The sequence below is a fragment of the Polyodon spathula genome, chromosome 47 (genome assembly GCF_017654505.1).
Source record: "Polyodon spathula isolate WHYD16114869_AA chromosome 47, ASM1765450v1, whole genome shotgun sequence".
Taxonomy (NCBI): Eukaryota; Metazoa; Chordata; class Actinopteri; order Acipenseriformes; family Polyodontidae; genus Polyodon; species Polyodon spathula.
In genome coordinates, this window is record NC_054580.1 from 672,789 (window position 1) to 686,729 (window position 13,941).

At 40.3% G+C, this 13,941-nt stretch overlaps 1 protein-coding gene and 3 non-coding genes across 4 annotated transcripts in view; 1 reads left to right on the forward strand and 3 right to left on the reverse strand.

Annotated features, from left to right (window-relative positions):
* LOC121306268 (cytolytic toxin-alpha-like) overlaps nt 1-541 on the reverse strand; it is a 2,759-nt gene extending 2,218 nt beyond the window's left edge. Inside the window, exon 1 of the mRNA XM_041238009.1 lies at nt 419-541. Within this exon, the coding sequence (XP_041093943.1) occupies nt 419-541 (123 nt within the window). The remainder of the gene's footprint in view (nt 1-418) is intronic.
* A 10,537-nt stretch (nt 542-11,078) lies between these two features.
* Nucleotides 11,079-11,160, reverse strand: trnal-aag. The gene has a single exon. It is a non-coding gene; the product is annotated as a tRNA-Leu (tRNA).
* A 163-nt stretch (nt 11,161-11,323) lies between these two features.
* trnav-uac lies at nt 11,324-11,396 on the reverse strand. Its single transcript has one exon. It is a non-coding gene; the product is annotated as a tRNA-Val (tRNA).
* Nucleotides 11,397-12,131: 735 nt separating this feature from the next.
* On the forward strand, nt 12,132-12,266 carry LOC121306400. The gene has a single exon (XR_005948219.1). It is a non-coding gene; the product is annotated as a U8 small nucleolar RNA (small nucleolar RNA).
* The last annotated feature ends 1,675 nt before the right edge of the window (nt 12,267-13,941 follow it).

Here is a 13,941-nt window from a genome sequence, read left to right on the forward strand (position 1 = left end):
GAAGCCTGTTTTTTATGGTAAGATTCGCATATTGTTGAGAAATTTTGCAAGTTCGCTAGAAATTTGTTTGTCTTGATGAGGGATTAGATAATAGCTTTAAAAATATGCAGTGTTTGATAAAGGACCATTGTATCACAGATCATGTTTTGTAAACAAATCTACATTTTTTAAGGTCAGAGGACAAAATACTCAACATACTTATTTAATGAAAAAAGAACTATTGTAACTTTTCAACCAACTTTCATCCATCATTCTTCAGATTAGACAGATAAAATATTCTGGTATTCTATGAGATTCTATTTCCCTTCAATAGTAAAGCCAGTCCCGTTATTAAGGCCAGATTTTGTCGGTCCCTTGAATAGCCTTAATAGTACTATAAATAAATAAATACATGGTTTCTTTTTCATCAGCTTCTAACCAGAATCTCATGTGCTGCCATGGACAGTGTGGAGATGGAATCTGTCCAGATTAAAGAGGAGTTCCCTGAACCTGAACTTCTCCCCTTTAGAGTGGAGTTCTTTGGGCTGGCTTCCCTCCCCATTAAACAGGAGCTCTGTGAGATGCAATGTGACAGCAGTCAGTCAGAGGTCTGTGAGTTTAAAGCTGCGCGCAATGAATTGGAAATCACTCAGACAGAAGAACCCCTTCCTGTTAAACAAGAGGAGGTGCTGGAAATTGTCCGTATTAAATGGGAGCCCCCTGAAGTAGAGTTTGACCAAATGGAACCAGGGAAGGAAGAATCCGAGGACTTAAAACCGAACATCCCTGAGCTGGAGTCTGTACGCCTGAGGGAATGTAGCGTGATGCTGGAGAGAATCTGTGTGAGACAGCAAGGCGCTGGAGAGGAAGGCTCTCCCAACAGCACACATGGAGGTGGAAATGAAGACATGCATGCACAATCAGAATGTAGTCTAGCAGGTGAGTGACTCCCAGTAGCTGTGATATTTGTCATTCTAGATTGCGTGATATCTACACTGTGGTTGAGAGGGAGCATGTAGGTTACATTACTAGCTATTTGTTTTGCCTGTACCACTCCAGCCAGTTCAAGATCGGACTCACTACTGGTGAGCTTAAGATACAGATATAAGCCCCTTTCACACTGGCACCCCTACCAGATTATACCAAGGGGGAGAAGAACTAAAGTACTGTATATAACATTAGAAACGTTCAGTGTTAAAATAGATGGATATTATTGTACATGTGTAACGTAATTAGGGGTGCTAGATTTAATTAAATTAAACGTTTAAACTTTTGACAATATATAGTTTAAACATTAAAATAAAAACATTGAGAGAGTGCTATAACTTATTTTTTAAATAACTAGTTTTTCTATAAATTACCGCATATATGTCTATAAACTATCTTTTGATTTTCTGTGTTTACTTTGGCTTTTCTACTGTTCTTAAATGCAGTTGATCCTCTTCAGCCAATCGTGTATCTAATCACAGTGAGAAACATGCTGATTTTCTGTGAAACAACTAAATGGCTTTTCAAACGTTAGTGTTTTTCATTGCACAGCAGAACCGCCTCATCTTTATTAATGTAAACAGTATAACGATTGTAATAGTGTGTCCAGCATAAAATACTTCTCCTGTACTGTTATCTTGTTTGTAGGTTCTTCTTATAAATGAAAAATGAAGGATTGGCTGATTTAAAATCCCATTAAGACGTTTGACAGAAACAAATTAATTAAATGACCAAATGAAGCCCTATATATAAATAAATGTATAAAAACAGTGAAGCAATATGAAAACACGATAGGATTGGGGTACGATAAGGGTCTGTTTTAATTAGAGGGAGAGAGCATTGATTGCATTATTACAGAAATGTTATACAGCCTAATTATTCAAACAGTGCTAGAATCCAAATCTCTAACCTATCCATAGCGCCTTTAGCACTTTCCCACCTATACCGCTGCTCCCTGCCTTCCTCGAAGGTCAGGAGAGACCGGAAGACGACAGTCCTCCTGGTGGCCCCCAGATGGCCCAGGGGAACCTGGTTTTCGAACCTCTGCCAGCTGCTGCAAGGCCAGCCCTGGGAGATCCCACTGCGCATGGATCTCCTCAGTCAGGCAAAAGCCACACTCTGACACCCAGAACCGAGCAGACTCCAACTGTGAGTCTGGTCCCTGAACGTGACAGTCTGTCCATCCTAGGGCTCTCGGATGCAGTAGTGAGTACTCTGCAGAATGCTAGGGCTTCTTCCTCAAGAGCGTTTTTATTCCTGTAGTGGACATATTTTCAAAACTGGTGCATGGCCAGAGGCCATGATCCCCTGTATTGCCCTATAGCAGTTATTTTACAGTTTCTGCTAGAGGCAGGTAAATCCCTCTCTACATTGAAAGTGTACCTAGCAGCCGTATCTGCTTGTCATGTTCCCATCAACTCAGTATCCCCGGGCACTCATATTCTGGTGACCGTTGACCGATATATGTACTGTGACTAGCTGGACTACCCCGCATATATTTACCAGGTTCTACCGACTTAATGTAGATCCCTCTATGCCTTTAATAGGTACCAGGGTCCTTGAGGTTGTTCGCTCACACCACCAACACTAGATGGCGGTAGCGAGATGTCCCTCAGGTCTGTCTGCTCATTCTCCCTTAAGAAACAGCAATCAGTAACTTTCCATTAAAACAAAGAACATGCTCAGGCGCTCAATATTTCAAAAATTTTAAAGGCTGTACCATGGGGATCCAATGTTTTAATACGATTCAGCACACATAGTGCAACACATACTAAAGTTTAATACCAATTGCAACGAAAAAACAAGCAGAACAATAACAATAGCTTTAGTACGGCGCTAAGGATTGTGGTTTGTTTTGGTGTGCTCCCAAACAGGAAGTGAAGAGGGCCGCGGCTCAAACTCGGAGCTATTGGTACAAACGATTTAATTTAAGTGTGGTTTTTCATAAAGGTGTGGGGTTTTTTTTTTTTTTTACGTATATGCTTAAGTTTTAAACTTAGGGTATATATATATATTTTTATATATATATATATATATATATATACCCTATATATATATATATATATATATATATATATATATTTTTTATTTAATTAATAAAAAGGTGTTGCACAGGCAGAGATTGAAATAGGGTCCTCCAAGGGCCGCTTTTTCAAAACTTTTAATCTGGGTTCGTTTTCCAGATTTCTTTTATCTGGATCGTTTTGATCCGTTTTTTTTTTTTTTTTTTTTTTCAGAAAATGTCATTGCTGGTTTAATTGTATCCGCATTACAAATAATACGAAATTCTTTTTGATTTTAAAGGAATCTCGATTACAAAATCCAGATCATTTGATCCAGATTATGTTTTGAAAATCCGTCCCCAGCACAGCAGCTACAGCGCCGATCCGCTGTAGAGCCGCGAACCCTTCGTTACGAGTGTAACAGTATTCTTGTGTTGCATCACCTACCAGTCCTGACCCCTACCCCATGCATGCTACAGCCTACTAATATGTAGCACTGGCTACTAAAAGCATACTTTGACACAAGTATACATATAGCCTGTTATATGTAACTTAAAAATATATTACTCATATATTAAATATTGCAATTCCCTTTCGTGTAGGTAATACATAATTACTGTACGGCTTTAAATATATTCTCAATGTTTTCACAATATTTATAATGAATCATTCCAGCTGTAATTATAATATTTTGCTCTGGATCATTTTTCCACTGTGGAAGTGATTTAGGAGTAGGAGTATCGTTTTCCGTATTGTTATAATGTCACAAAACTCATTCCAATGCTACAAGAATATATTGCAATGACATCCCTGATATAAAAAATAATATAAAAGTAAACTTGTCTTTCTGATGTAAAATATAGGTACACGGTATGGATTTGTGATTATGAATTGTTCAGTTACAAAAGCTGTCAACACATTTTGGGGTTTGTCACATTTGTTCCACTTAATACTGTACTATAAATCATAGTCTATAGAAAAGGTTAGACTAACTTAGTCTGGTACTCGGTATCCTCTAGAGGGCAGCAGAAGTTATTTTGGGTTTGTTGCAATTGAGATCATTTTTAGTACGCAGCTGGGAACTGTCTTCAGCTGCCAAGTTCGTTGCAATTGGTATTAAATTGTGTACTGGTTTAGTACGTAGCTCCATACTAACCACAGGATCATCCCCAATTAGGTCGCTGCTTTCATTTCATTTCAATTGACCCCCAGAGTTGTATCATGTAGGAATTCACTTGCATTGTTGTTTGTCTGGCCCCACCTCCTCCACACTAGATCCAGCACCAGTAGCAGAAGCACACATCGTATGTACAGGACACTTTATTTTCATGTGCTTTAACATTGTTCCTGTACTGCTGCTGTAACAGAGCTCTGCAGAGCACAGGCTACAGTTTTATGTCCAGCCAGGGCTTTGCTTATTTAGAGCTCCCGAAGATCACATTGCTAGTTATGTGAGCAAAAGCATTCTGGACATTGGGAGGTGAATATACAGTGACAACGTCCCCATGTGTTGCTACAGCTGTGTAAATAACATACCTGTCATTTCTTTTCATTGTTCACATCCTGACAACTTTTTACACATAAGTTTAACCCTTAGCGGTCCATCTATTCAGCGCCTGTCAGGCATGTCAGGTCCAATTTATTTTCACACGTGCTGTTTAGTTTACATACACTGTTTTAATTTTTTTTTTCTAGTAAAACTGGTTTAAAGGGCATTGCAATTCTAAGTGACATCAGTACTGCATCTCCAGCCAAGCCCTACCCCATGTATTTTTCACATACCTCTTTATAGACGTGCATACTGATAAATCCTCTTCTGATCACTCGTTTTATCACCAGACTCCTCAATAATGCGATCCAAGTCATTATTTTATTACCATAACATCTCAAAAAGCTCTGCAAATGTCTGTGATATTCTTTGAGCGCTGGATGCGGAAGCAGTTATCTCCTTTGTTTATGTCTGCCTGTCTCTGTATAGTGCAGCTGCTAGGGCTATTGCTCACACGGACCTTTTTTTGTTTCGTTTTGTTTTGTCGGTTTCATTCGGCTCCTATCGGTCTCACGCAGCCATTGAATAGTTTTCTCGGCTTTTTCCAGAGAAATGACTAGAAACCTCTGCTTTACGTCTTTTCAGTGATGTTGGACCTGGTCCGACATTGGACTGCAGAGGGTTAAGTCTATTCCAAAGTTCTTTTAGAAATGGCTGCTCTAGTTTAACTAAGTTTAACTTCTCTTTTTTTAAACTGGTGTAACCCAGTGCAAGCCCCCACAGCTGCCATTCACATGCTTTAATCCACTCCTCCTCCGAGCCACATGCCCTAGGGGTTGATTCATACATCTGTCGTAAATGAATGCGATACGTCCGGCGCAGACCGCCTGCAATTTCAGGATGCAGATGCCCGAGAAGAGGCTGTATGACTTTCCAAAAAAGATGCACGTCGCAAGAGTGTGTGTGTGATATGATTACAACCTGTCGCACAAAGTCAGAGACCTTCGACTCCGACCACAGATTAGGTTGGAGTCTGAAGTATGAACCAACAAGCCTACAAGCAGTCCCTCTTACTTTCTTTCCTGTTCATATTTTCCAGGTTCCAGTCCAGCAGCTAAAGTGAGTGCGAGTGGTGGAGAATATCCTGACTGTGGGAAAGGTTTTACCCAGTTAGGGTATTTAAAAAAAAAAAAAACAGAATTCACACAGGAGAGAAACCATATCACTGTTCTGACTGTGGGAAGAGTTTCAGTTGCTTAGGAAACCTGAAAATACACCAGCGAACTCACACAGGAGAGAAACCATATCACTGTTCTGACTGTGGGAAGAGTTTCAGTCACTCAGGAAACCTGAAAATACACCAGCGAACTCACACAGGAGAGAAACCATATCGCTGCTCTGACTGTGGGAAGAGTTTCAGTCACTCAGTAGCCATGAAAAAACACCAGCGAACTCACACAGGAGAGAAACCATATCACTGCTCTGACTGTGGGAAGAGTTTCAGTCACTTAGGAAACCTTAAAAAACACCAGCGAACTCACACATGAGACAAACTGTATTGCTGATCTGACTGTGGGAAGAGTTTGTCGGTCTGAACACCTGAAAAAACACCAGCATGTTCACAAAGGAGACAAATTCTAAAGATAATGTTCAATGTGACTTTTCACTCATGAGGAAAAATGTTAGCTTTGCATTATGAGTCCCTGTGTAATTACTGTTTTGTGTATCACTCTTAAGAGCATGCATTTTAAATGGTAGAATTGCACTTCCACTCTCTTGCACTGTGATTGTTAGAAAGTGGGTGGTTAGAAAGAGGGAGACTTCTCTGCTGTCAGTTTAACCCGGGCAGTCAGTGCCTGGGAGCGGGAATAGGCAGAAAGGAAACTATTCTGCATCTCATCTGATGGACGAGTCAGGAGAAATCAATAACTCAGTGTGGGAAATGAGTTTCAGGATTTAACATTTTAAATCTTTATTAACTTGAAAATAAATAAATTGATTGGAGCGAGTATCCCGACCCCGCTGTTTAGCATCCCAGAGACAAGACTGCACCGTCCTTACTGGGCAGCAGCCTGGAGGATTAATCTGATCAATTCATCACAATTCTAGAGTGAAGGAAAAATGATAGTGTCCCCGTAACAGGGCCAGGAGCCCTGTGCATATATAGGGGGCGGGGCAAAGCCCTACAGGGTGGTAAATGTGTTGTGGTTGTTTAGAATGGATGAGTATATTGTGTTTGAAACAGATGTGTTTGTTTATTTTAGAATGGGGTACCCCCCGCCCCTGTGGATTTGTATTATTTTTTATTTGTTTATTGTTATTGGGTATTTAAATGACGGTGAGAAGCCGTGTGTTTTTGTTTTCTTTGGCAGCATATGGGTGAGGAAAATACTCTATTTGGTTAATTTGGTCGCTAATATAACAAGCCTGCTATTTTCCCTGTTCCATGTGGATAGTTGGAGGAGGAACGTGGGTGGAGACTAGTGGAGGGTTAGAGAAAACTAAAAAGGGTAAACAGACCCTTATCAAAAAGATCTAAATTATGTTCATAAAGTTATTTATTTATTTTAAATTATGTACCAATCATAAAATTGTAGGTGACGCAAAACTTTTAGCCAGAGCTGTACGTATCAGATATGAGCTTAAATAGCCGGTTCCTTGAAGAAAATCTTACTGAGACTGCAGTAACAGGAAAGACGGGCTGTATCTGTTTCTGCTGTTGCATGGCAAGCTCTCTCTCCCGCTCAGCGCCGGCTCTCAGCTCCTGCAATTCCTCCTCCAGCCTGCAGAGGGCACTTGCCTCTGAGCCCTCCTCTTCCTCGTGCTCAGGGAGTGCGCCTCACTCCTGCTCGCCCCCACACACGGGCGCAGTCTTCTTCTTTTTCTTAGTTTTCTGGAATTTATCTGCAATCACTGGAGCGTTTAGGAAACACACAGGAAACAGAGATAGCATCAAACTAATTACAACCCTCCCGAACAAGCTGTTTATCCACCTTAATACTGTAAAGAACAGAGAGGTCTGGTAAAGCATAGCATTGTAAGCATTGTAAAGAGAGGTCTGGTAAATCATAGGGAAGGTCTGGTAAAGCATAGGGAAGCATTGTAAAGCACAGAGAGGTCTGGTAGGGAAGCATTGTAAAGCACAGGAGGTCTGGTAAAGCATTGTAAAGCACAGAGAGGTCTGGTAAAGCATAGGGAAGCATTGTAAAGCACAGAGAGGTCTGGTAAAGCATAGGGAAGCATTGTAAAGCACAGAGAGGTCTGGTAAAGCATAGGGAAGCATTGTAAAGCACAGAGAGGTGTGGTAAAGCATATGGAAGCATTGTAAAGCACAGAGAGGTAGGTCTGGTAAAGCATAGGGAAGCATTGTAAAGCACAGAGAGGTGTGGTAAAGCATAGGGAAGCATTGTAAAGGACAGAGAGGTGTGATAAAGCATAGGGAGGCATTGTAAAGCATAAAGGGAGAGGTATGGTAAAGCAGGGAAGCATTGTAAAGCACAGAGGTCTGGTAAAGCATAGGGAAGCATTGTAGAAGGCTGGTAAAGCATAGGAAGCATTGTAAAGCACAGAGAGGTCTGGTAAAGCATAGGGAAGCATTGTAAAGCACAGAGAGGTCTGGTAAAGCATAGGGTAAAGCATAGGGAAGCATTGTAAAGCACAGAGAGGTCTGGTAAAGCTTAGGGAATCATTGTAAAGCACAGAGAGGTCTGGTAAAGCACAGGGAAGACTTTTCAACTTCGGGTACTGAATATCTTGTGTGTACAGAAATGTAACTGGCGCCTGTAACTCACTCTCTTTGGTGCTGAAAAACTAACGATATCATTTTAAAAACGTGTTTTATTTGAGAACTGTAAAAAGTCATTGTGTGCTATTATAATTATTAACAACTATGGAGTAAAATATATTTTAAAAAATGAGGACAGGGGAGATTAAATCCGGCGACACGGATTTTTGCTATTTACCCAGTATGTGTCAGTGCGTCGCCCGCTGCGTCGACAGCGTGGTCCGGTTAACGATTCGTTCGAGTAGGTCGGTGTTCGAGGTCCCGGTGGGTCGCTTCAGAACCAGACTCGGGGATTCGGTTTTAACAGCGGCCATCGCTCCCATCGTGGTCAACACAAGCTCCAGAGCGTTGCCGTGCAACCAGAAACACTGGGGATTTCTCAATTCAGCCACAAGATGGGGTGTTGTGCTAAAAGTAACATTGTAATAATCATATAATATCGAATCATGAATATATTATCCAGTAAATGCCACTGTAAAATGTAATAGGATAAGAGTCCAGCAGGGGCTGTTATTAATGGGTCACTTAGCAGAGACGCTTTTATCCGTAGACCAGAGACCAGGGGGGTGAACTCTGCATCATCAACAACTGCTGCTGCTGCTGCAGAGTCTCTTCCAATAGGACCTCGCTTGTTTTATGTCTCATCCGAAGACCAATGCATAATATATTCAAGAAAACAAGTTATGTTTTAATTTCATAGAATTGTATTATTTATTTATTTTTATTACTTTTTTGTGTGGAATATTTTTGTATTTATTTTTCATAAAACCAAACATTATTATTATTATTATTATTTATTATTATTATTATTATTATTATTATTATTATTATTATTATTATTATTATTATCAAATATGCAATAGAGAATCGATCCACAAGCAGATGAGATCTGAGAGAGAAGCAGGGTTATCTACAGGAAAAGATTGTATTCAGTGAGGCAGGAAAACATGTTTTATTATAAAGGAAATAAAAGACACATTTGTTCTTGCATTTTGTAAAAAAAAACAAACACATTATTTTTCCATACGGTTGCTTAAGATAAGAACGTTGTATTTATCTATTGATGTAAATGTTATTTGAACGGCTTTATGCATTGCCGTTGCCTGTCAGCTAGGATTCTCCCTGCTGTCTCAAAGAGACAGATTGTAAAAGGACGAGAAGTCGACACTGCAGGAGCAACAGGACCCAGAAACACAGGTTAAAGTGTTGCTTATAAACAATCTAAATACGCCATAAATAACCGGCTATTAATTCAGCCTCATTGGGTGTAGTTCCTCGAGTCGCCACAGGTGGCAGCGTTGACGCTATTTCACTTACAAATTATTAATATATGCTTGACTTGAATTCAAGTGCGGGTTCCAACCCTGCGCGCAGCGGAAGAGGGTTTCTGTTTAAATAAACATATTGTCTTATCTTTTACTTTGTAATTCTGTTCTCTTCTCATACAGTTTCTACTTGAACCTTTGATCAATCAAAGGCTTCAATCAATCCATGTGTGTGTGTCTATATATATATATATATATATATATATATATATATATATATATATATATATATATATATATATATAAAATCCCATTTGAATCTAACTAAACTCCAGATTTGGAATTAACTATTATTATTATTATTATTATTATTATTATTATTATTATTATTATTATTGCTGGTACTACATATAAGATTGCTAGCTCAACATCACATGCCAAGAGCAAACAGCCCTACTACTACTACCAATAATAATAATAAAATCTAGTTCAGGAATACCGAGCCTATATAGATTATACTGTAATGGGCACATACTGTATAATGCGCACATGCAGTACTGTACCCCCTATACTAGTGTTCCAAAACAGTATATCTACTTTCTCTCTCTGCGGATTTACAAATCAAGTCCCCAACAATCTGGTGTGATTCTCCGACTCTGCTGTCCCGCCCCCCACTCGCCTGCTCGTCTGCCGGGAGCGAAGCGGCTCTCGCCTGCTCGTCTGCCGGGAGCGGAGCGGCTCTCGCCTGCTCGTCTGCCGGGAGCGGAGCGGCTCTCACCTGATCGTCTGCCGGGAGCGGAGCGGCTCTTTGTCTGATTCGGGGTGAGGCGGTGATTGAAGTGCAGTGGAGTTGAGTGGTTGGGGAGCGGTTAGTTCCTATGGGAACAGTCTAGTCCAGATGGCTTGACTCGCCTTCGTTATACCATACAGTTTATTAGTATCGTTTTTTGTTAAACCGAGGGAACCCTTTGTGGCTTGGAACTCGGTTTCAGGAGACCAGGTTTCAGGACTCTGTACGGCACACCAGGGGAGACTCGGGGGTTTGATGCTGCTTCTGAAAAAGAGGGTTTTGATGCCTGCCTAGCACACCCTCCGTCTGCCTGTCTCTGTCTGTCTGCATGTCTGTCTGGTTCCTATTTTTCTCCTCATAAGGAAAGCATGCTGTGTGTTTTTTCCCTCCAGGCAGATCGTGTGACTGGGCGTGTTCCGAATGTGGACGAATATTTCCTGTACGATAAATAATAAAATCCAAACACAAAAGCTGACGATATACGGGAATATTCTACATTTGCAGACGTCTTTGTTTAAATATGAATGAATTGATTAAAGCACAACTTGTATTGGGTGTGATAGTGCCGGTGTTACTAAACTCCACAGGCTGGAGTTCAAGGTTAGTTTATTTTGAAATAGCAAATTGGCGCCCTCTTGTGGGGAACATGAGTTATTGCTTTGATTGTGATTTTAATCAGACTTAAATTTAATCTTTTTTTTTTAAAAAAACTGTGTAAATATTATGCACGTGTTTTAATCAAATACATTAATTAAAAATAAACCTCAAAATGTTACCTCTTTGGCAGCGGTGGGATTCGAACCCACGCCTCCGAAGAGACTGGAGCCTTAATCCAGCGCCTTAGACCGCTCGGCCACGCTACCTCTGATTGAAAAACTACCCATCCCAACCCAGCTATTCTCTACCACGGAACACTGGTGATTCATTTCAAAATATTAGAGGGAACGAATTCACATCCTCAAAGTAACCTGATTTTAATAAATAAATAACACGATAAAATAAATAAAAATAAAAGAAAGAAAGAGCTGGTTCCACTGCGGATCGAACCCAGGACCTTCTGCGTGTAAAACAGACATGATAACCACTACACTATGGAACCGCAGTCTGCAAAAAGAGAATGTATCGCACCAATATCTTGATCTCATCAATATCAGGGTCTAGTGCTGTATATTATAAAGACATTTCAGAGGGCTGGATCTCATCAATATCAGGGTCTAGTGCTGTATATTATAAAGACATTTCAGAGGGCTGGATCTCATCAATATCAGGGTCTAGTGCTGTATATTATAAAGACATTTCAGAGGGCTGGATCTCATCAATATCAGGGTCTAGTGCTGTATATTATAAAGACATTTCAGAGGGCTGGATCTCATCAATATCAGGGTCTAGTGCTGTATATTATAAAGACATTTCAGGGCTGCTGGGTCTCATCAATATCAGGGTCTAGTGCTGTATATTATAAAGACATTTCAGAGGGCTGGATCTCATCAATATCAGGGTCTAGTGCTGTATATTATAAAGACATTTCAGAGGGCTGGATCTCATCAATATCAGGGTCTAGTGCTGTATATTATAAAGACATATATTATAAAGACATTACGTGATACCAGTATGCAAATTCTTTTGTAAAGCAGCGCTCCCGTGTTCTATGAGCCAATACATGTGCACGTTTGTACTGTTTGTGTCAGCGTGTCGTATCAGTGTGTGGTCCTCGCTTCAATGGTAACATGATTTTTACAGTATGTATTAAAACCGCGCTGGCACGCTTTGTGTCATCCTGAGCTGCGGGAGGTCTCTCCCGGCTCGCTCGCCTCTCTAGCCCGGCGCTGTGTTATCACCAGTGAGGTGTATCCTTTCCTGTTACTGCAGCAATGGAGCCGCAGAGCGTGATGAATGGAGAGCAGTGAGCCGGTGATTAAGCGCTCCTTCTCGGTCGGGGATTGTAACTCTGCTCCGAGACCATTCTGATTATCACTGGCGATCAGGGACAATCAGCGAAAGGAGGGTCGTTATTATAGTTATAGTATTATTGCCGTTGTTGTGTTATTATGAGAGGGCTGTCACAGAACTTACAATAGAAATCAAAGTTAACGCCATGTGTATTTTTCCCCGCAATCTTTATTTACAGTTTGGTCGCATTTGGAGGTGTGTGTTTTTTATCTCTCTCGCTTCTTTCTTATTCCAGGATAAACAAATACATTGTGTCTATTTTAATACATGTCACACAGAGACAGAGGCACACACAGAGGACAGAGACACACAGAGACACAGAGACAGACAGACAGACAGACACACACACACACACACACACACACACACACACACACACACACACACACACACACACACACAGCACAGAGACACCGACACAGACTTCAGACAGATAAACACACACACACAAACGCACACACAGCTTATAAAAATAACACGCTTTTATTTTGCTTATGATGTGTGTGTGGATTTCTCATTCAGTGTGTGTAATCGATACAGAGTTTACTCCCTTCTGCTCTCCTGTGATGTGCAAATCCTGGATTGCTTGAAGACACCATATTGTAACACTGTGTGTGTGTGTGTGTGTGTGTGTGTGTGTGTGTGTGTGTGTGTGTGTGTGTGTGTGTGTGTGTGTGTGTGTGTGTGTGTGTGTGTGTGTGTGTGTGTGCTTTGAAAAAGGTGCTTGTATGAAAAAAATTAAAAATGGGTTGGGTGGCCAGATTATGTATGGTTTTAAAATGCCATTTACAATGGGGTTCTCTCTCTCTCTCTCTCTCTCTCTCTCTCTCTCTCTCTCTCTCTCTCTCTCGTGTATTTCATTTAAATGTTAATAAAGTTAAAAAAAAAATGGTTTTCTCTTATATTTGTATTCATTAAACTCGTCTAAGGCGCTGGATTAAGGCTCCAGTCTCTTCAGGGGCGTGGGTTCGAATCCCACCGCTGCCATTATCGTTTTGATGCAATATAATATATGACATTGTATAATATAGTCTGGACAGCAGAGCTGGCTGCTCAATAACATGATGACGACTATCTGCCTTCTAGTTCCGGCAGCTCAATTTGGAGAAGAAATAGCGGAGATGTGGCCCAGGCAAGCATGCTGCCCTGTCAACGACTCGGCTGTGGAAACACACAGCGTGAACTTTCTGCAGGGGGAGAGGGGATGCTGCAGTAGCAACGGGTTTGGGTCACGTCAAGTCCACTCCAATTTACTGTCTGCAGCATCACGGTATACAGATAGAGAGACTGGTTTACATCAAACTGTCACCGTATCTTAGTATCAAACTATCTCCAGTGACATATCTGTTATTAAATAGATATATTATCAATTCATCGTTTCAAAGCGTTTCCTCTCCTCTTTAAAGTTGAATTCATTTTTTTTAGTGGGGCAAAACAATTCAACCAAACTACAAACAGACAAATATATATATATATATATATATATATATATATATATATATATATATATATATATATATATATATATATATATATATATCGAGTTCTCTTAAGATCTCCCAAGGAATTCTGATTTTTTCATTTGGTAACTTTACCTTGATGTATCTATTTATTTTTACATTATTATTCTCCTTTAAAAAAAAAAACAGGATTTAATTATTAAAGACAAATGTAATCGCTGTGACAATAAAGAC